Here is a 21,218-nt window from a genome sequence, read left to right on the forward strand (position 1 = left end):
CTTCTTTAGAGAGGTTTTCTTCTCTTTTGACCTTTCAAGAACTCCAGACTTATTTCCACATTTTTAAAATCACAAAGGGGTTTCCCATTTTGCAGTTTTACCCATGCTAAAATCCAATCGATTGATACCAACTCTAGACATCTTTTACTAGGTTACAGCTCTTTTACTAGTGACATCCTTTCCTAGACAAATCAAGTGGAACATTCCTCACTTAAGCAACATTTGCTAAAATATTGCAAAAATAAAAGTCTTAAGAGACCTGGTTGTTTTGAAGTCTCTCAGAGCTGTGGAAATATATTCAGACAAATGCTTTTCCATAAGTGCTACTCTGATCCAGGCTCGACCCTGCAAGAAGAAACAGATATCAAATATTTAAGTATTATAAATTGAAACACTTAATTTTACATCTGAAAATGAATAAAATTGATTTACCTGGGTGAAATGAACTGATTAACAAAATTACCACTAAAGAGAAATTGGTGCGAAGATGTACTTCATTATAGTAATAATGAAAACAGAAAATGCATTCTTACAAATAAACTTTATTGTGAAATAAAGTTCTCCAAAATTTGAACAAAAACAAAAAAACCAACAACAACAAAAACAGATTTTGCTTTAATTATATACTCCAGCATTTTGAAAATCTCATGTGCATAAGTGGTAGCAGATCAGGGCAGAAAGCTTTTCATTTTAAATACAATGGTATTGGAAGCATCCAATCAGTTCCACTGTAAAGCAGCAGTAACCTACCCTCAAGGTGATTTAAGTAAGAACTTATTCTCTGGGTTCATTCAAATATTTGTGGGATCAGTTAAAAAAAAAATCATAACTCAGTGACATATTTTTATTATGTAATTTGCATAAATGATTTTTTCCTCTCAGTAAGGACATCATTATAGGAGGTGCACATAATATACAGAAATGAAATAAAATCTAAGAGGCCTAAAACTTGTAGTCCAAAAGCAAAACTTCATTCAAACAACTCTATAAACAGCAGCAATAGCTTCAAAAATAGCCTTTAGGAACGTATGTTGCACTACGTTTACAGGTCTAGAGCACACAATTCTAGTTTACAAGAAAGAGACATTTCAAATGGCTGCCATAGTTATGACTGTCATTTTGAGAACACCAGGAACATTTCTTGTAACCCATATGAACTTACAAATAGTTATATAAATAGTAAGATGTCTTTCTGCTTAATATATTTGGTGCTTATTGACATCTACTGGAATATCACTACAGACATTCTACCAAAACCACCTGTGGTAGATTATAATCCTACTTTTAATTTAAATAGACCTAGATCAAACTAAATTTATAATAAGACAGGCAGATGCTAAATAACAAAAAAAATTGCTTTCATAAATACCAACAACACAGCAAAAACTTTAATGTAGAGTGCACTAAAATTAAAAGGATGTTTCTCTGCATAGCTGCCTTTATGTTGCAGTTCTTGAGAACATGAATGAAACAGTCAAACCCTGATGCTGCTGCTTAGCTAACGACTAAAGCCTCCAGTGAAAGCAGGGCTAGCTAGCACTGGCAAACCCTTACTAACAGCTTCCAGGCTGAAGCAGACACCCATTTGGACCACCAGTAAAACTGATGCATACCATTGGTATTTGTGTCGACATGCCTCCAACCTTTTCAGATATGGACATCCAAAATACTCCCACACACACCTTTAAAAATTCAACACCGTTCTCCACACTTGCTGCACAAATTAACTTGTTTGTTTACTATTTGGCATGGAGTTTTCCACACAGTAAAAGAAAATAGTAATTTATTTGTAAGAGTATTTAAGAAAATAGCTTTGCATCTTATTATCTACTGATTTTAAATATTCATATCTATTAAAATCTTGGAATTCAGAAATATCTTTAAAATAAATCTCGAATATAAGCAATACAATCATCAGATTCTAGAACATGAGTCTCTCCAGAAAATATTTGGAAATAAGTTATCCAAATTATCTGAATTTCCAGATCTCAACATAAGCAAGAACAAAAGCTGCATGACTTAAATTATCAGTCTGCTACTCCAGGACATTGAGTGCTACAAAGATCATGTAATATTCTGGATAGGAAAATCAGTCAATAGCTTTTTGCCATAGAATCTCAAGTGTTTAAAAGCTTTCATGCAAATTACAGATATGTTTACTATATAAAATTTAAAACTGAGTCTATACAAAAGAAGAAAGGAGCAACAGTAGACATAGCAAATAAGCTGTTCTGCAATACTATGGATCATCAGAATGGCTGCTCAAAGATCTACTAGATTCATAGTGCTGCTTGATCTAAGCATCATCTTTTATTGAAGAAAATTGTGGTTGAGTAAATACCTGTAATTTAAATGTTATTAACCACAGTTGTGCCCCTGAAAAAACCTACAGAGTTTTTGTATATAACAAGCTAAATATTTCCACCTCACCAATGACACCAACTGTGAATAATCCAGAGCATAATAAAAATCCGGAACAACAAGATTTTTAAAATAGCCGTGAAACACAGTTTGGATACTTGTTCAAACAACTGATTCCAGTGCATTCAGGAATAAAAAGAATTAAGAACATTAATTTGTGCATCCTTTTATACTACTTATACTTTCAAGTCAGAAGGTTCTCAGTTATCAATCAACACTGTTTTACACAGAAATACAGCTATTGCTGTATTGGAAAGCTATTGAAAAGCATTCCAATCTAGTAAAAAGAACTTGTAATCTCTGTCCAACAGTATTTTTTTTTAAGGTGTTGGTCTATAGTGTCTCACACTACTAAGATTTAATGATAGGTCAGTTTAAAGCTTATTCTTGTTCAGTTCATATGCATATAAACATATTAAATTGTTACTTTCTTAATGTTTCCATTGTACCTACAATCAAGAATTGTGATGTCATTTCTACATAGATCCTTTAAAACAATGGATCTTTATTAGCAAATAAATCTATTAAAGGCCTCCTGCACAATCACACCAACAAACTCAAGAGCTGATCACACCTTTTCTATTAGTGCATAAATTACATACAAAGTAAAATGATACTTAGGTTAGAGGGGGAAAAAATCAAATTTCTACAATTTTAAAATTATTTTTGTTAGGCATGCCCGCATGAACTTAATTTTCCTCAACATACTGCATTTTCAAAAAATTATGTAAGTTCAAAAATGTGAAGGCAATCATTTTATAACACAACGTGATCACTGAATAGAGAATTTGAGATTTATTCTACTGAATAACATAAATTTAAAAGGAATTGCATTCAGATTTAAAAGTGTTTTTTTAAAAAGTAAATATTTACTAGGTACATACAAAAAGTAATTATTTCAAACAATGAAAAATTTTGTGGGGCAAGCTTAGTAATGATTTTCTTCTGGGTACAGAAATGTCAGCTATATTTTACACAGAACAATGTAATAAAATAGTCAGTTTGACCTTTCTCTTCCCTACCTTAGCTCTAGAAGAACCGACATTCTCCATGTTCTCAATACTGCAGATGCAATTGTGAGAGACTTTTCGGCAAGCTACTCGAATGTAGTCCCAGAAACTACGAGGACTTTCATAGCCGAACCAGGTGATCTGACCTTAAATCAAAATAGAAGATATGTAAAGATTTATAAATCTCCCTCTCTGCTTACTGGAGATAAACATAATTAAAATACTTCCTTATAGGTTGCCTGCACTGACAGGATTTTATACTAGCAAGTCCATAAATTTCTACTGAAAACCGGCTCACAGGTGTAAAAAAATTTGCATTATGCAGCTCATCCTGGTTTGAAACCGATGCACAAAGAGAAGTTTGGGACTTTTGTGTACGTATGAGTATTTTGTTGGTTTTTTCCTTGTTAGCATGCTATAATAATACTCAAGAGTTCCTCATGGGACTCTTAAATCATAATAGAGCATGCACTGTTGTGACTTAAAAATATGATGCAAGAAGTATTTCTGTTATTTGTTTTAGGTAGTGCCACGTGTTTCACTAATACAGTCAAGAGAGTTTTGTTCTTTTAAAAAAAGAAATTTTATATATATACACATAAACGACCACTGTTTGCTGTGGTAGTGTTAGCTTTATTTTGGGAGCAGATTGGAACTTTTCAAAATGTGCTTTCATTGAAGGAGAAATTGATGCATGATTAAAAAAGTTTTGCAGTCACAATTTATTTTGAGTACACAGAGAACATTCCTTGGAAAGTTAACCAAAATTAATTGAGCAAATCAATATCTCTTCTGGAGCTTTAACCAAAATCCTTCATATTTTTTTCCAGCTTGGAATGTATTGCAGTTAGAAAACGAAAGGCAAAATTACATACTACTTGCAACCACTCCACACAAAATAAATTTCATCACAGTCGCAACAGGTCTGCCCCATTTTTCAGACTGAACAGCATACAACTGCTAACAGGTATGTAAAAAGTAAGAGGAACATTGCCCTCTGGTGACTGCCATTATTACGTACATGCAAAAGCTTTTCTCCATATAAAATGAGATCTTATTGTTAAGCTAATTTTATTTTATTTCAAGTCTTGAGTTGTACTTCTGAAGCTTTACTAATTTATCAGAAAGACTTCTAATTATTTTGCTGTTAGAAAGCTCAGACTTCAAGAAAGAATATATTAGACTGATACTGCAAATCATACATACTGAAAATAAAATGCCAAAATATGACGACAAGGACTTATCTTAGCTCCAAGCATAGCCAGAGTAGTGTCAAGGATCTGTCCCCTATGATCTTAAGAAATTCAAGTGGTGTTTTTTTTTCGCTAGAGGGTGCATGTAACTTGACTTTTTGGCCCATCTGCTTACTTTGCCACATGGATTTATTTATTAAATTCAAAGCTTGATAAAAGACTTATTAAAAAAAAAAAGGCAGGAAGAATTAATATATACTATTCAATATGCCAAAGGAAAAACAAAATCCCAAGATGCTTCTGTTACTGCAGATTCAGATCTTCTCAGCTCTAAGGACTAAAATAGAAGACTTTCCATGAGGTAAATGCTCTTATGAACTTACAGTTTTTGTTGAAATGCCGAGTGTAGTGGACAGCAACAAGAATTCAATGGCATTTTAACAACACGAAAAGCTACAGATATTTTTCATATTCTTTACCATATCAGAAACATTTCTGCCCTGGGGATTATACCTGCAAAATTAAATGCAACTTAAGTGTGAGGATGACTTTATGTCACCAATTCCAGCGCCAACTAATAATGGCAAATATATCATACAATAACTTTTGTGGCTTTTTCAAACTGTCTTAAGAACAGGATATATTCTGCAAAAACCGGACAGTTTCACTCTATAGTTTTCTGAAGTCACTAATTCAAAGCAATTCCCTTTACCAATGAACACCTGAAAAACACATGTCATTTAAAAACAAAAATATCTTTATAACAGAAATACATACCAGCACACAGAATTTACTTGGCTTACGTTGCTCGACAAAGCAAGCTGGCCATAATTACAATATACTCTGACATAACAGTGGGCTCTGATCTCACAGCCAGCTCTGCAAGACTGTATGATGGGTTTCAGACTTCTGTAGGAATTGTCTTCGCTTGAAACTCACAGCCAGCTCAGGACCTTTTGTGAACCAAGGACTTCTATATTTCACTATTTTCTCCCTACAACTTTAAACCTTGCCCACACTCTAGTAATTAACACCATCTGAAGAAAAACTTCCTTAATCATTCTATACACAGAAAAATGTTGGAAAAGACTGTCCAAGAATAGTGAGAATGTATTTTAAGAACTACTAAATAAGATATTAAGCTGTATATTCCCTACAATTTTAAAAGCTTTCAGTGTATGAAATTCTATTTGGCCCTCAATGCACTCAACATACACAGCCACAAGAACTCTCAAGAATGAGGAATGAAATAGCTCCCACTACTCAGCGCTTGTCAGGCTGTGCCTGGAGTACTGTGTCCAGTTCTGGTCCCCACAATTCAAGGACACAGGCAGATTAGAGAGGGTCCAAAGGAGTACCACGATATTCAAAGGACTGGAGAACCTGCCCCATGAGGAAAGACTCAAGGCATTAGGTCTTTTCTGCCTTGGGAAGAGAAGGCTCAGAGGGGAACTCATCATAGTATTCCAGTACTTAAAGGGTGGCTACAAACAGGACGGAGGCTCTCTCTTTACAAGGAGCCACATGGAGAAGACAAAGGGCAATGGGTACAAGTTGCACTGGGAGTGGTTTCATCTCAACAGAAGAAATAATTTTTTTTACAGTAAGAACAATCATTCACTGGAACAACCTCCCCATGGATGTGGTAGAGTCCCCATTGCTGGAGGTTTTCAAGATGCAATTGGACAAGGTGCTACATAATCTGATCTAGGCTCCCGTTCCCACAAATGGTTGGACCAGATGATCTTTCAAGGTACTTCCAACCTGGGCTGTTCTATGATTCTATGATTCTAAAATCGTACCTAAATTTTAAAGGGTCCTAATAAGCTTGAAAGCTAATTTTAGTATACAACTTATATTCTGTCAATTCTGTACTTCTTAAGGAAATAGTAAGTTTCCTGGGAGGTCCAAAGGACAGAGTATGTGGTCTTTGCCATGAAGTTTATATGTCATCAGAAGACACAGAAGCTGACAGCTATTCCAACAGGAATGATGTTATTGTTTTTGTCAGCCAAACAAAATTGTTAAGTAAGCATGGAAGCTGCATGTTTAATATTAAACATCGTTCAAAGTAATTCAATTCTTGTCTACAGAACTGCAGAGCAAATAGAAACAATATTGTGAAAATTTTTTATTTCACCACATTTTTGAATACTGCTACACACCTATTTGTATCAACCCATTTCTGCTCCAGTCTGACAACTAGATACAAACATCCAGAACACTAGTTGTTACAGATCTTTTTTCATGCCCAAGAAATGCTTCGCAAATAAGACATTAAACAGTTTGATTCCTACTCAATCACAGTCCAATTTCATATCTACAAAGTTCCACAGCTGCAAAGTAGTAACGACTAGGATGCTCTAAGGTACAGGCAGGTTTTCTGCAGACTTCCTTGTATTATTTAGTTTGCAGCAAATTTTTCTATCCTGCAAAAAGTAAGTTTTAATACAACTTGTTGGTAATAAACTGGCATGCTGTTCCTTTGAGAAATTTCTGTGATACCTACTCTTTTATTTTGGGTCTACAGAATGGGTCATTAAAAATTAAAAATTTACAGTAGTTCATAAACCCAGTCCTCCAAGACAATTATAAATTAATCTAAGATTTTTCTCCGTACAAAAGAAAGAAAAATGAGCTAAACCACAAATTACACAAGAGCCCTTCCATTTCTTTTTAGCCAAAACCAGTAATAGGGTCACTATGTGTGTATAAGTATTAAATCTAGTAACAAAAGCTATTCTGCTAATAGCATTATTGCACCAAATTAAGGGCCACTGCAGCTATATGCTTACTTCATCTTTTTCATGATAGTAGTGCCTTCAGCTCTTACTTCCTTAACTTACCTTTCTCACCCCCATTACATCTCCATTACCTTAACTATTTTATCCAGCAGACTTGTTTCTCTCAGGATGAGCAGCATTACAAGCTGCATCTTACTCACTCAAAGAACCCTGCTTCCTCACCTGTGACCTAGACCTACAAGTGCAAACTGTCTTCTCCAGACATAATTCATACCCTTTCCCTTTTTAACCACTGTTTATGCCTGAATTGTTAGAATTCAGGGAATTTTGATTAATAAAAATTATATTAATATTCATTGCTTAAAAAGAAAGAGACTCCATGAAATAGTAGGTAGTAGTAAGTGCTTTTTTTTTTCCTCCTAAAAATAAATAAGTAAAATAAAAACCATATGGGAAAGGACAAATTGTGCACTGCAGATATAAGGAAAGTCTTTCACTGCTTCAGAAATTAATTATTTAATAATTCACCTTATTATGAAGTGCAAAAACTGAACATTTAGCAGTGACATCACTAGTACAGCTATTTACCATTACTACCACCAGACTATTGATGATGCATGAAACTAGAATGTTTTATTGAATGAGGAAAGGAAGAGAATTATCACATTTATCTTTCCACTCAAGCAGCACTGATCACCCTAGAAGCTTACTACTCATAGTAAGTTTTCTAAAAGAAAAAAGAAAAGCAAGCAAACAAACTCCACAGTCACTAAAAATTAGGAATAATGTAGATCAGATAGAGACAAGCAGCTTCCATGGGCAACTCTAGCAGAAGCTTTTGATGTGTTTATAATACCTTCTAAATGTACCTACAGGAAAAAAGGCACACAAAGTTGTGAAAGTGTCAAAATAACACAGTACAGCATATGGTTTTGTGTTGTTATGGTGGTAAATGCAAATAAGTGTATAGATGACAAGTACGCTCACAGCAACCATGACATGCAAAAATTACATGCAAAAGTCACAAGCAAGATGCACTATACGTTGTCAGTGATAGAACTTAATTTATACACTAAAACTATTTTAAGCATGCATACTGGCTAGCAGTTTGGATATAAATACATCTTGCTGTAAAGCATATTACAATGAAAACATAGTAAGTCAACAAATACATACACATGACAATAGTCTTCATAAATATGTTTGAGATGATGGTCATAAAAATCTACAATAGCTATTAATGTTCTTCAGTACTAACTCAGTTAAAACTAATTTAAAGTGATAGAAAAAGGCAGAAAACCATACAACATCATGATATAGTAAAGACAATATATACATCACTTGAATTGACTTTGGGTTTTAAATTAGCTAAGATATACCTATGATCAAATCCCAAGTACTGGTGCTGAACACTTTTTGATGCCCCTACCATTTCTGCACTAACTATATTTACTTAGCTGATCTGATAAAAAGGACACTTACAGGAAATACACCTGAAAAATCTGTGGCCAGCAGTGAAAAGAAGAAACCACCAAGACAACTACAAGATATGGCTTAATCTCCACAGTACAGAACAGTTAAGAAAGAAACAAATTCCAAACAACTGTCTGGGGGAAAAAATGGCTCCTGAAATTACCCAGCTTGCTTTAAAGATTATCAAACACACATACATTTGTATACAGATTTGTAAAATCTCTTTCAAGACTATAAGTCTTATTTGGTGCAGAGACTTTCAAATACGTTGTCTCTGTATCCACTCAGAATACCACTTACTCTCTGCTGTATTATAAAACCATGCAAATTCTTATTCCTGAGAAGGGATAAAAGAGTAATTAATCACTCATCTTTTTTCTGTAACTCCTTCTCTCCTACCTTTTCAAGATCTATTGTCCTGGCCAGTAGTATCATATCTTTCCAGCAGGCATGCCACACAGCTTATTTTAATGACAGGAAGAACACATGCTTTATATCCTCCTCATTACGATATTTGGTCTACTCTGCATTCACAATAAATCCAGCACTTCTAGGGAGTAACAGGTATACTACACATACAGTATTACACAGTACAGGGATAAGTATCTCTCTACTTTCTAGAGCAGAAGGCAGTCAACGGCTTGCAATCCTTGAAAAGACAGTTAATACAGCTTACTCAAACTCTCTCTCTCTTCCTTAGGGCAATTCAAAAATAGGCTGTGAGCCAGACTGCTTTTTCTAACAACAGTGACCTATTCCTGGCTGCTACTTATTGGCATTGGTTTACATGTAACTGTAAGGTAGTACAGATGTGGCCTTTTGGCCATGGCATATTATGTTACCTTTCTTGGAACTATTTTGGTGCCATATGTGCTAAAGTCTTCTGTATCACATGAACAGATATCTGCATTCAAGCAGCATTCACAGATCTCTGTTGTGTGAGCTGATATATTTATGCTGATCTCATTTTATTACTAAGCAAACACCCACATCTAAACGACTCTTAAGAAAATGAGCAGCTGGGTTAAAGAAGTGCATCCATGGGGAAAGTAATTAGTTTTGTGCCTGTTTGACTTCCTGGTCTGGCTTACCACAGGATCCGGTGAGGACCACGGCCAATATCAGGGAAAGGTAAGCACAAAGTGAGGGGGGTGGGGGGGCAGAATAAAAATAATTCTGTAGCAAACTGCACTGAGTTTAAGAAATGTCAGAGACTTTCAACACTCAACTGGAAAATGCTGTGAGCAATCCGAGACAGCCCTGCTTTGAGCAAGAGGTTGGACTGGATGACTTTCTAAGGTACTTTCCAAACTAACTTCTTCAACGATTCTGAAAAGAAAAAACAAACCAACAAAACCACCCAAATTACTATGAATGTTGTTTCATGACCCTTTTGCTATTCGAAGCTGGCAACATCAGATCAGTTTCCTATCAAAAATCCATTTAAAAATGGTGCTCATATTGCTGTAACTGGCATTTTTAGCAGAACATCCAGGAGGATGAGGACTGGAGAACTATTATTTCAGAATTCTTAATTGCACTGGTTTCAGGAAAAGCATAAAATTCTAATCCCTGTAGTTGAATATTTTTTCCACTTAAAATGGCTATCCTTCTTCCTCCCATTTTGTTTTGTCTGGATCCTATCTGAACACAAAACCAATAAGCAGCAACAGTCACTATATTCCATCAAGACTATGCTTTGCTCCTTAAAAACTTATTATATTTACTGTCAGAAAAGACAGTTGCCAGTAAAAGTATTCTAATAAAAGTAAATTTAGTCCTTTACAATGAAAATTAAATGCCTTTTTTTTTTTAATTCTTCCTTCTTCATGCAGTACTTCTGAAGGAAGTTAAAGATTAGGAATTGTTATCTGCCATGAAAAGTAAATGTCTATATACTCAAACTCTCAAATCTGAATCATCCATTTAACTACACTGCCATGGGATTAGCCTGACAACTTTGATACAAGGAAGCCATTTATTTTATCACAGACGAACAGATCATGTATGTTCTGCCTGCTTTAAAACATTTTATACAACTGCAATCACCAGTCTGCTTTTAGTGTGCTCCTACTGACAAGAATTATGCATTCAGAGTATGTTAGTCATTTCCATCAATAAAATGCAATTTCTTTCAAGCCCTGTGTTGTATAATATATACCCTCTTAAAATTTGAATTGTCATGGTACATTTATTATCTCAATTTCCCTCTCAAGTTTTTAAAGAATAAAATAATTACTCGCAGTGATCTAGCTTATTACCAAATATTCCCCCATTTGCAATATGATGCACAAGTTGCTGCCTTTATCCATATTTTTATTTAACTCTGCAAACTTAGAAAATCATACTGGTGATTACAAGGGGAAGACTGAAGCAACAACTTAGCTTTTTTATTTTCTCTATTTCTTATTTGAAATAATTTTTTACTTGCAAATTCAATTTCCCTGTAACCCATTTGCCAGCCTGTCAAGGCTTCTTCTCTGTACTGCCTGTCCTGAATAATAGACTTTGAAGCAGAAGAATGTTGGGGGGGGGGGGTGATTTTGCTCAAACATCACTGAAGCTGGGGGAGAAGGAGAAAACAGAGCAATTTCCCTGCAGTGTCAAGTTGCTAAGTACCCATAATCACTCCAATAATCTTTGTCACAATGTGACAAACACTATGTTCCTACCCCACTGTGTGATTTTTTTTTATTTTCCTTCTGACAGAATGACAGCAGGTAGTAATTGTGCTACTCAAATGTCAGCCTACACACAATATTGTTCACAAAGCTTAGTTATGAATATTAAAAAGCAAAAGTATGAAAAGGAGTAGATTGTCATATTACGCATCTCTATTTAGATGATTATGATGTCCTTCATAATCCTCAAATAATTTCAGAAACTGTACACAGAACTGAGAAATGAGGAGAAGCTTCCAAAGTCCTTTTCTAGTGCTGTTACTGCTAAGGCACGCTCTGTTCTTTTAGCAAAGCAGCTTCCTCTAGAACAATCAGAAAACGCAAACAGACATTTTCTTGAATTAGAACAACATCTGACTCCAATACAAGAGGAGAATCAACAAGTGACCTTTCTCAAAAGCAATATAATTCAGAACCGTTACATTCCAGTAGCAAAAACCAGCTTCACTACAGGGGTGGGAGGATGGGAATGAAAGGACCTAAACACAGTATCTAGAAAAGAAGGCAACAAAAGCAGGGAAGGGAGAAAGAAAAGCACCACAGATATGCTACCTATAGCTTCTGTTAAAGCAGAAAACACTACAATTGTCTTTCAGACTCAGACTTTTAGGACACAGCCTTATCATAAAGCAGAAAAGCAGACAGAGCTCAGCACCATGGCAACATCTGCTTGCTTAATTACCAGCCGAGAAGGCTTCCAACAAGAACATTGGAAACATGTTTCACAAAAAACATTTCCTTGACTTTTCCACAGTAATGCAAACAATCAGGAAGGTAACAGCAAAGGGACAGACACACAAAGAAAGCCAGCATTTTAATTCAGCATCAAGGAGTTTCTACAGATGTACGCTGGTTTCATATAAATAAATTCTCATGGCAAAAACATCACCAGTAAGGAAGTTAATTAACATACCTTTCAGTCGATGACTTAGAATCTGTTCCAGAATGGCTGCAAAATTATTAAATTCAGGGGAAGTATCATCTATAGTCTCAAAACAGGAACGGTCGATCAGAGTCTTGACTGAAAACCTAGAGCAAAAGTACAGGACAATCATAAATTATATGGTTAGCTATTGGTCCTCTAATAGCAGGACAGTAGTTTCTATAAACCAAACAAGGAGAAACCAGAAAACTACCTTGACGATTTCAAGCTCAGTCAGAGCAACACAAACACATACCACATTGAGAAATAGCCTGGAAAATAAAATCATTGCTGGTCTTAGGCATAAAGCCTGAAAAACAAAAAGAAAACAAAAATCTCCACACTTTCTATGTAGAAGTGAGCTAATTATTTTCCTCTTCTCTATTTTAATAAAGCTGTAGAAAAACAAGCAAAGCATCCAACATCAATTTCTCTTTGTAATCCTAAACATCATGATTTTTGCTTGACATTTCACTCAATGCTCCTTTTATTCCCAAAATCCATGCCCAAGAATCAGAAGTATAAACTTTATCCTATTATGAGAACACTGTGATTTCATCCTAATGCAAGAATAATCTAAACATATTATAAAACAATTAATTTTTATGCACTGTTAACTCTGTGCATTAACTTGTACAGGCTGATTTCCCTGTGAATGGAGGTAATCTCTATTCAGCATCATATTACTTCATTATTATGCCAGAAAAGCTATCAATTTAAATGATCTAACATTTGAAATTGGAAAGGCTGAATCAAGCCACTGTAAAAAGCAGACAAGATGTAACTAGTCAATTAGCCAATGTTAGCTGTGCTTAGTTACACCTGCACTTACACAATTTCCTTCTTATTCAGAAGAAGTAGTTTAAACCTGAAGAAACATGACAAAAATTGACTTTTCTCTTGCCTTCCCCTTTTTTAATCATAATCCATTCTTACTTTCCTTTCTGCTCCTTGTTCTTCAGTTTTCAGTTTCAAGGCAAGTTTCATATGTCCTCAACTTTGAAAGTAACATTTATTTTGAGGCATTTATTGTGTTTTTTGCAACAATCTTTATTTGTATTAATGGAGCCGTACCAGAGCCTGAGGTGATAGTTTTCACAACACCCAAACTTCAACAGTACCAGCTTAGGAAGTTCTCACTCTGCCTGCTCATCCCAGACCCTATACCTGAGCACATTACTCCCTCAGTTGTGCCAGTTCTACTTTTTATGGGGCTCACTATGAACTGATCTAGATTTTTAGTACTTGAGAGAAGGAGGGATGGAATGACTCTTAAATATGGATACATTCATAGTAAATATGCTTCACGGCATCTCAACACAAACAGTTCTATGGCACAGCTGCAGAAGCAGCATACTACAGGCATGAGCAGGAATGAGACTCCTTAAACCAGCAGTACTATTTTCAAATGCTCTGTACTGTAAAAGTAACTTAACTGCATCCTTAGTGGAGTCAGCACAGCCTCCTGATGCTCATTTACTAAATAAGACTAATTATGCTCAAACTGAACTGACATATATATTTCAAGAGTTTCAACTCAATTATGTTATACTAAGTAAACTTCTGAATAAAGACGCCCCATCCTACCTTTCCTGCAGGCTTCTATTGTTGTAGTGGTTTTGGCAGGACAGGAATGAGGAGTGAGAAGGGTGGGGGAGGAAGCTTCTTCTGCAGTGCCAAGTTACGACTCAGTTTTGAACTCCTCCAAGTTTTTAATCAATTTTGAGTAAGTGAGAGACATGCATGCCCACCAGTAAATTTCTACCTAGTCAGTATCATTGCTATTGACTACTCTAATGGCAGTAATGATTGTTTCCTCAAAGCTATATAAGAGCTGTGAAATTATCTATTAAAAAACTTCTTAATTTTGAAAAAAAAAAAAAAAATGCTTATAGCAATGCCATGACCAAGTCAGTAGTAACTGTAACAAGAAGACTCCTCCCACACCATGCAGATCTGAAAAAGAGAAGGTGCAGCATATCACTCACTCATGGATAATACACAAGAGAGACAGCGAGTTAGCAGTGTAATATACTGGACTATATATAGGAATATAATCTCAAAACTCAGAGACACGATCATGGCACAATCATCCATAAACCGCAAAACAAAGTAGTGTATAATAGGTAGCTATGCCTATTTTTCCTCTACTCAGTGTCCTAGTTAAAAGTTCACTGGTTAATATTGTATGGGATACATATTCGGAAATGGAGATATATTCAAGAAAAAAAACACTTAAGAGCAATTCACATACACTTCTAAAAATCACTGATAAGTAATTTCTTTTTTTAATTTTAAAGCATTCTGCAATTCATTTGAAGAAAAAAAAAATCTAGTTTTTGAGGATATGACAATTTTTTAATACCTAGGGTCTGATTAGAAAAGACAGTCTAACAGCTCATCATCATTAATGGTGATCTTTTAAGTGCTTATATTACTGCCACCATGCTCTCCATAGAAATATTAATTTCCATCTCTCTACTCTACACTTTCACCCAAAACCTAAACAACCTTTATAGCTATGTCAAGTTTGGCTGAAATTGGCTTTTACGAGAACTGACAGGGAGTGCAAGTATGTACACCTTATTTCCATAGACCAGGAAGATAACAGTGCTACCAGGCAAAATTTGATTGACCAGAAATATTTTTTGGGATATTTAAAAAAATTCTTAGGCCAAATACTCCTGTGCTGGTTTTTTTTTTCTTTTTTCTCCAGCACTACAGAGAGGCAAACATGTCTCTAAGTGCAAGTTAAAAGTCACAAACACATTTTGCATGATATTCACACTTCACCATGCTTACCACACAGATTGGAAAAAGGATTTAAGGTATGTAGAAGTGATGCCTTTGAAAAAAGGTTACACTGTAAGCACTGGGTAAGCAATTTTATTCAGTCATGGAAGATGCCTCACATGTTGTTTCCAGTGTACAGCCCCCTAGCAAAGAAAGCCCATGCTCTTGCAGTTATGTGGAACCACTTGGGGACTGCAAGTCAAGAAAGAAAAGGTCAGGTCTAAAGTAGCTCACAAGAGCTATGAAGAAAAAAATCCAAGTAGGTAGAGTTAGAGCAGCTTTCTTGTTTCCCTTTGTTGCTCCCAACTTCATCTTCTCTCCACTGGGCTACTACAGCAGCACTACACTCTAGAGCGACAGTCTACCTACACTTCAGAGGTTAACAGAGGAATTGTAACAAAAGGGCATGACAAAGTAAAGTGGCTTCAAAACAAACTTCAAATTTTCTAAGATGAACTTTTTGGTGGACTGTAGGAGCGGAGGAGTAATATAGCTCCAATACCTGTTGTTTCAAGACTCTTTAAAAAAATTTCTTTTATCCAACCATTTTCCATTGTGTCACTGCAGCAATAGGGTTGTTTTGTTGTGGGTTTTTTTTGTTTGTTTGTTTGTTTAATACAGTAACTGCCATTGGAAAGATTCCAATATCAGTGTTTCTAAACGACCTTTGTGAACTCCTATGTTTTCAGATTCTTACATATTCTTCTCTGTCACAAATCTAGTCTTACTTGAGCCAAAAAAAGATGTAGAAACAGTAGCATTCTCCAATCTTAAAAAGAACTTCTGAATCATGTAAGAGGGAAACATTCTTGAATAAGAAAGATTTATAGCAATCTTTTTGGGGTAGGTTCTTCCACTGTTTTGCAAGATGCACAAGAAGGTCTCCCAAATTTCTTTAATAATTCCAAACCAAAGCCAAACCTTTTGTGGGTATATCCCAGGTCTATAGGCTTATTTCCAAAACAGCAACAAGCCTCTAATCAAAAAGCAAATAGGCAGAAAATTTGACTGCCATATGAATTTGTCACTTTTCATTGTCAGATTCTGCTCCTCTCAGTTTTCAAATGAATGGAAGGATTCTGTCAAATTTATTTAGCTTGCAATTTGGGAAATGTCATTAAAGTGCCATTTTAAAGAACGTAAGCTATTAATATAGAATAATCCCCAAGATTATAAACTAATATCCCTTATGCTGGAGAACATGGCTTGGACATGAAACCAGACAGTTCAGCTAAGAGTCACTGCAACAGCTCTTATGCATATTAGCAAAATCACTATTTTAAAAATACATTTCCTGAAAGTTGTTCAGTTCTGTGTTAACATTCTGTGTTTAAGCTATGACCCTCACTTCCAAAGCCTGTGTCTATTTTTTCAGTGGTTCTATATCTACATGGATCTTTGATCTATTAATCTTAGCGAAGATTAGACTAAAACAAAACAAAACAAAGAACAACCTAAAAATCCCAGCACCACTTATTGGAAAATGGAAGGCATCAAACTTTAGGGAAAAAACATAGGGACAGACACAGAGCTTAGAACATGTATTACTTATTCAAACAAAAAAAATGCTGAAAGTTATTGCAATTTAAATCACTGTTGTGCAGTTACATAAACATAACCATCTATTTTCACATGCAATTGGTTTATGGAACTTAAGTAATTATGTTACTTCCCATGGCTACATTGCCACTCAGTATTTTAGTGGAAACAAACTGTTCTTTCCAAAGCTGTAAATATAAGAGACTATCCACATCCACATGAGGAGTTAGATATCACCACTGTAAGAAAAGACTAAAAACCCAAAGCCTGGTTTAACTATTAAGTAAAAATCTGCTAAATTGAGGCTTCGACAAAAATAGTTCATTAAATTATCAGAGACTGTTAACAGATGGTAATTCAGAAGAGTATCTTCCTTGTGATCTCTCACCTTCACTGGGTAACAAGCCATATCAACCAAATTTATTTGAATCAATTCATTAGAGCTATTTTACCAGAAATATTTCACATTCTCATAGGATTTTGACTGGACAGGACTATTATCTTACTGGTTTTGATACTAATTTGGCTATTCCTAACAAATAACACTTTTCAATATTAGAAAATGTGTAATAACTACAGTAAAGCACAGAAATATTTTAAACATTTACTCTTACACTGACAGAAGAATAAAAATATAAATAAATGCATGCACATCATCATAACGCAAATCCTTTTTCCTCACCATGCTTTCCAAATTTTAAGGTGTATTCACAAACTAGTAACTTCAGGTTTTGTAAAGATATAGCAAAATTGAATTGTTTTACTGAAAATAATTAAAATATGCCAATTTCAAGTAGTTTCTGTGGTAGTTCTTTGTTTCATATGTGTTTGAATTCCCTCTGATTTCTAAGCATCTTTAAATATGTTACAACATCATTTCAACTGCAGAACAAGGACATTAAATAAATAAACTGAAAAATAAAATGTAACAGCACAGAGTACAGAAGAGTTCCTCTTAAATGAGGATGCAGAAAAAAATAGCAAGCTCTGTAGAATACAATATACTCCTTTTAAAAGAACTGTTTATATCCTGTACAATTATCTTATTATTTGATAAAACCGGTGTTTTCCCAAGCCTGCAGATTGGCAATATCTGTATCTCTGTAGCAATAGTGAAACTGAGAACTTCTGTTTCTTCTATTTGATCTGCTTCAGCAAGTTTGATAAAAATCTTCTTTTTCTATGTTTTTGTTGCATATCTTTTTCACAGGTAATAGTAGAGGTAAGCATAAAAGCCTGGGAAAAGACAGAATAGTATTGATGCTACTCTGAAACCCAGATACTAGGACTTGAAGGAATATTGAAGCAAATTCCTTTCAGTAGCCGGATGATACAGTTACACTTTGTAAAATCCATTAACAATGCACAATACAAGCAAAAAAAAGGAAGAATATGGGGTCCTAAACTGTTTTTAAAAACGCTGCTGCAGCATTAAAGAGTGAGGGTACAAAATTATCTAATAGTTGTCCTGGTACATTATTAACATTTGTGAGAATTAAAACTATATCATAGCTCATATGAGCCTGTTGAAGACCTTCTCCAAATAATACTCAAATTAGTATGATAAATTAAAAATTTAGCAATTGAAACAGACGAACTAACGGAGTCATTGCTACCAGCCTACTCGTATATTTAAAAGTTTGCCATGATGTAATGGGTCAGTACTGCACACTTGGTGTGTGAATTGCTGCATGAATTCAACAATGACAGTACTGGAAATGCTTACACGGAAAGCCATAGTAAGTATTATTAAGCTTGTATAAGGTCAGCACTAAGATGCTAAAAAAAATTTGAATACAGTAGATCTAGCCTATACTGCGGATCTCCTGATCTAGATTTTGGAGATAAAAATATCCCCTGAACGCAGCCTCCTCGGGACTGCTCTTGCTGCACCAGTGCGTTAGCAAGAACACACGGTTAGCCACTTCTACAGCAGCTTGGAAGAACAGTTTTAGGTTTCACTGCACGTCCAACATATATTAAGTCTAAATTTTAAAAGCGGCCGTACCACTATTTGTAGAGATTTAAGAGAAATCGACGCTACACCAATTCTGTTTTCACGAAGATGAAAACCTCAGTTCAACACTGCTGAGAGTTTAGTCTGCCCTGCCTTGCTCCGGCACACGCCTTTCGCCCAGGCACACAATCAAGGTGCCGAAAACACCACCCCCCCCCCAAGACCATTTAACGCCCCGACGCACTGGTGCGCCCGGCGGCGATGCCAGATGTGTCCCTGCCCCTCGGCCGCCGCGTGAACGCCCCTCACGCAAACGCTCCCGAAGGAGCTGAGTCAGGATGGAGGCTGCTCGCTCCCGCCGCTACGTGCCCCCGGAGGCCAGCACCCCCCGGCCTCCTCCCTGACAGGGCGGCCGCCGGCCGCGGCGGGGCTGCCGCCCGCGCTCCCGCCCCCGAGCGGCCGCCACGAGCAGGGGCCGCGAGCCACCTGCGCGGGGCGGGGGGAGGCGGAACGGTCCCCTCAGGCAGGGCTGCCAGCGGCCAAAGCGGCGGGAGGGCGAGAGGAACGGTGCCCTCGGGCAGGGCAGGCGGGGGCGGAGCAAGGGCCCAGGGGCTCACCTGCAGACCGTGATCAAGTTCCGCCTTTCCACCGCGGCGTTGCGAGATGGGACGCTCTTCCTGCGGGCGGAGACGTTGAGCCCCCCTAAGCCGAGGGACGCCATCTCCGCTGGGGGCAGGTGGAGCCGCCGGGGCTGGCGCGGAGCCTTTGTTCCCGGCCTCCTGGTCTCGGGGATGCTAAGCCCGCCGCCGCACGCGGAGGAGGAGGAGGCCCCCGTGTTTTCCCCGCTCCTCCTCCCACCGCCCGGTCCGCGCGGGAGGAGCGCCCCAAGGCAGGCGGCAGGTCGGGCGAGGAAGCGCCGGGGTCCCCGCGGCGGGGGCGGCTCGGCCCCCCCCGCTCCCGGCAGCTGGGCAGCCACAGCGCCTCGGAATCACAGCGCCGCAGAGCGCCGGCGCCGCCAGCCAATCAGCGCGCGGGAGGGGCGCGGCGCCGCGCCGCGGACGGCCGGTGCTTCAAAGGGGCGCGCGCCGCTAACGGAAGCGGTCAGGAGGCGGGCGAGGCGCCGGCACCTGGGGCGACGGGAGGGTGGTGGTGTCGCCGGGTCGCCTTCCCCGCTGAGGAAGGGGGAGTGCTCCGCCAGGTGCGGAGGAGGGTGTCTGTGGGAGGCTTTCTGCGCTCCTGTTCTGCCAAACGTCCCTTTCCCCCCATTCGCCTTCGTGTCCCCTCTCTCGGTACGTGCCTGTGGGGTTCAGGACCCCCGACTGAGTTCTATAGCCCTCTAAGCGTCTGTGAAATTGTGGGCTTCTTTAAATTCTTACCAGTTGTCTCTCTTCTTAGCGAGTTGCTGTCTAGGATGTGAGAACTTCTCTGCTCATAGGCTGTGGTGGTGTTAGGCTTGGAGTTAAACCTGGTCTGAACCATTAGATGCTGCTTTATGGCATATGTAACCTTTAGAGGCCATACTTGTGGGAGTATGCAAGTGAAATGGTCATTCACTCTGCAACCGAAGTACAGGCATTTGTCCTTGCTCTAAACAAAGGTGTGATTTCTCAGCATGCTTAGAAGAGCTCTGGGTTTCGGGCTTTGCCTTAGTGTCAAGTTGTACAAGAGACAACAGAATGAAATGAAGTTCAAGTCACTGGAAGATGGGATGATTCAACACTTCTGAAGAAAACCTAGCAGTAAATTAATTGTGTTTTGCGGGGTGTGAAGGAGTGGATTTGGCTGGATAGCTGGGGAGATATGAAGCTGTATGGATTGTTTTTCTTCCTTTCTGGGAGGAAGTTCCCTTTCTGCTTAAGAAAATAACTTTATTTGTGTGCAGCAAGGGTGAATCGTGACATAAATTGTGGCACAACTCTCTATTCCACTGAGTTATGCACACGATATTCCTAAATGTGTCTGTTAAAGTCCAAGCTATTAATGAAATACAAAAATTTCTACTTATTGACATGCAACTCCTCACTGGACTACAGTTTCCTCAGCAAATATCACTTGTAGATATGCGGCTATTTCTTAGAGATGTTATCAAACAGGGAACTGTGTCCAGTTATTGACTGCCAATTATGTTACCTGAAGAGGAATTGTGTTGACATAGGAACTTTTAAAAAGTAGATTTCCATATAGATGACCGTGTTTTCATATGTAGTACATACAAATGTCTCTCTTTTTTCATCAGAAGATCTTTAATAAATTATTTCAAGTGTTGTTACCATTTACCAAAACTTCCAAGATTATCCAATATTACTTGATATGCTGTATTCTCTCACTCAGCATGTAGCTGAGTAAGTTTGAACTAATGTTTATCTTCATTGAACTTCGTATCAAATGGTAAGTAAACTGTTCTGCCTTCCCAAAGGTAAAGCTTCATCTTTCTTGAGTGGATTTTTTCCCCAAACACATTATAATTCAAATTCACTATGAGGTA

The 21,218-nt window shown here is 37.4% G+C and overlaps 1 protein-coding gene across 3 annotated transcripts in view; it reads right to left on the bottom strand.

The window, feature by feature from the left end:
• RUNDC3B (RUN domain containing 3B) overlaps window positions 1-19,733 on the bottom strand; it is a 54,995-nt gene extending 35,262 nt beyond the window's left edge. For 2 of the 3 annotated variants that reach the window (XM_072851503.1, XM_072851502.1), the window contains exons 1-4: window positions 19,351-19,733; window positions 12,436-12,551; window positions 3,444-3,577; window positions 260-345 (exon numbers count right to left, since the gene is read on the bottom strand). In XM_072851503.1, the coding sequence (XP_072707604.1) occupies window positions 260-345; window positions 3,444-3,577; window positions 12,436-12,551; window positions 19,351-19,454 (440 nt within the window). In that variant the 5' untranslated portion in view covers window positions 19,455-19,733. Of the gene's footprint in view, window positions 1-259; window positions 346-3,443; window positions 3,578-12,435; window positions 12,552-14,031; window positions 14,078-19,350 lie in introns of those variants that run through there. The other variant, XM_072851504.1, reaches the window with a different exon arrangement.
• Between the last annotated feature and the right edge of the window lie 1,485 nt (window positions 19,734-21,218).

This window comes from Ciconia boyciana, chromosome 2 (assembly GCF_034638445.1).
Source record: "Ciconia boyciana chromosome 2, ASM3463844v1, whole genome shotgun sequence".
Lineage (NCBI taxonomy): Eukaryota > Metazoa > Chordata > Aves > Ciconiiformes > Ciconiidae > Ciconia > Ciconia boyciana.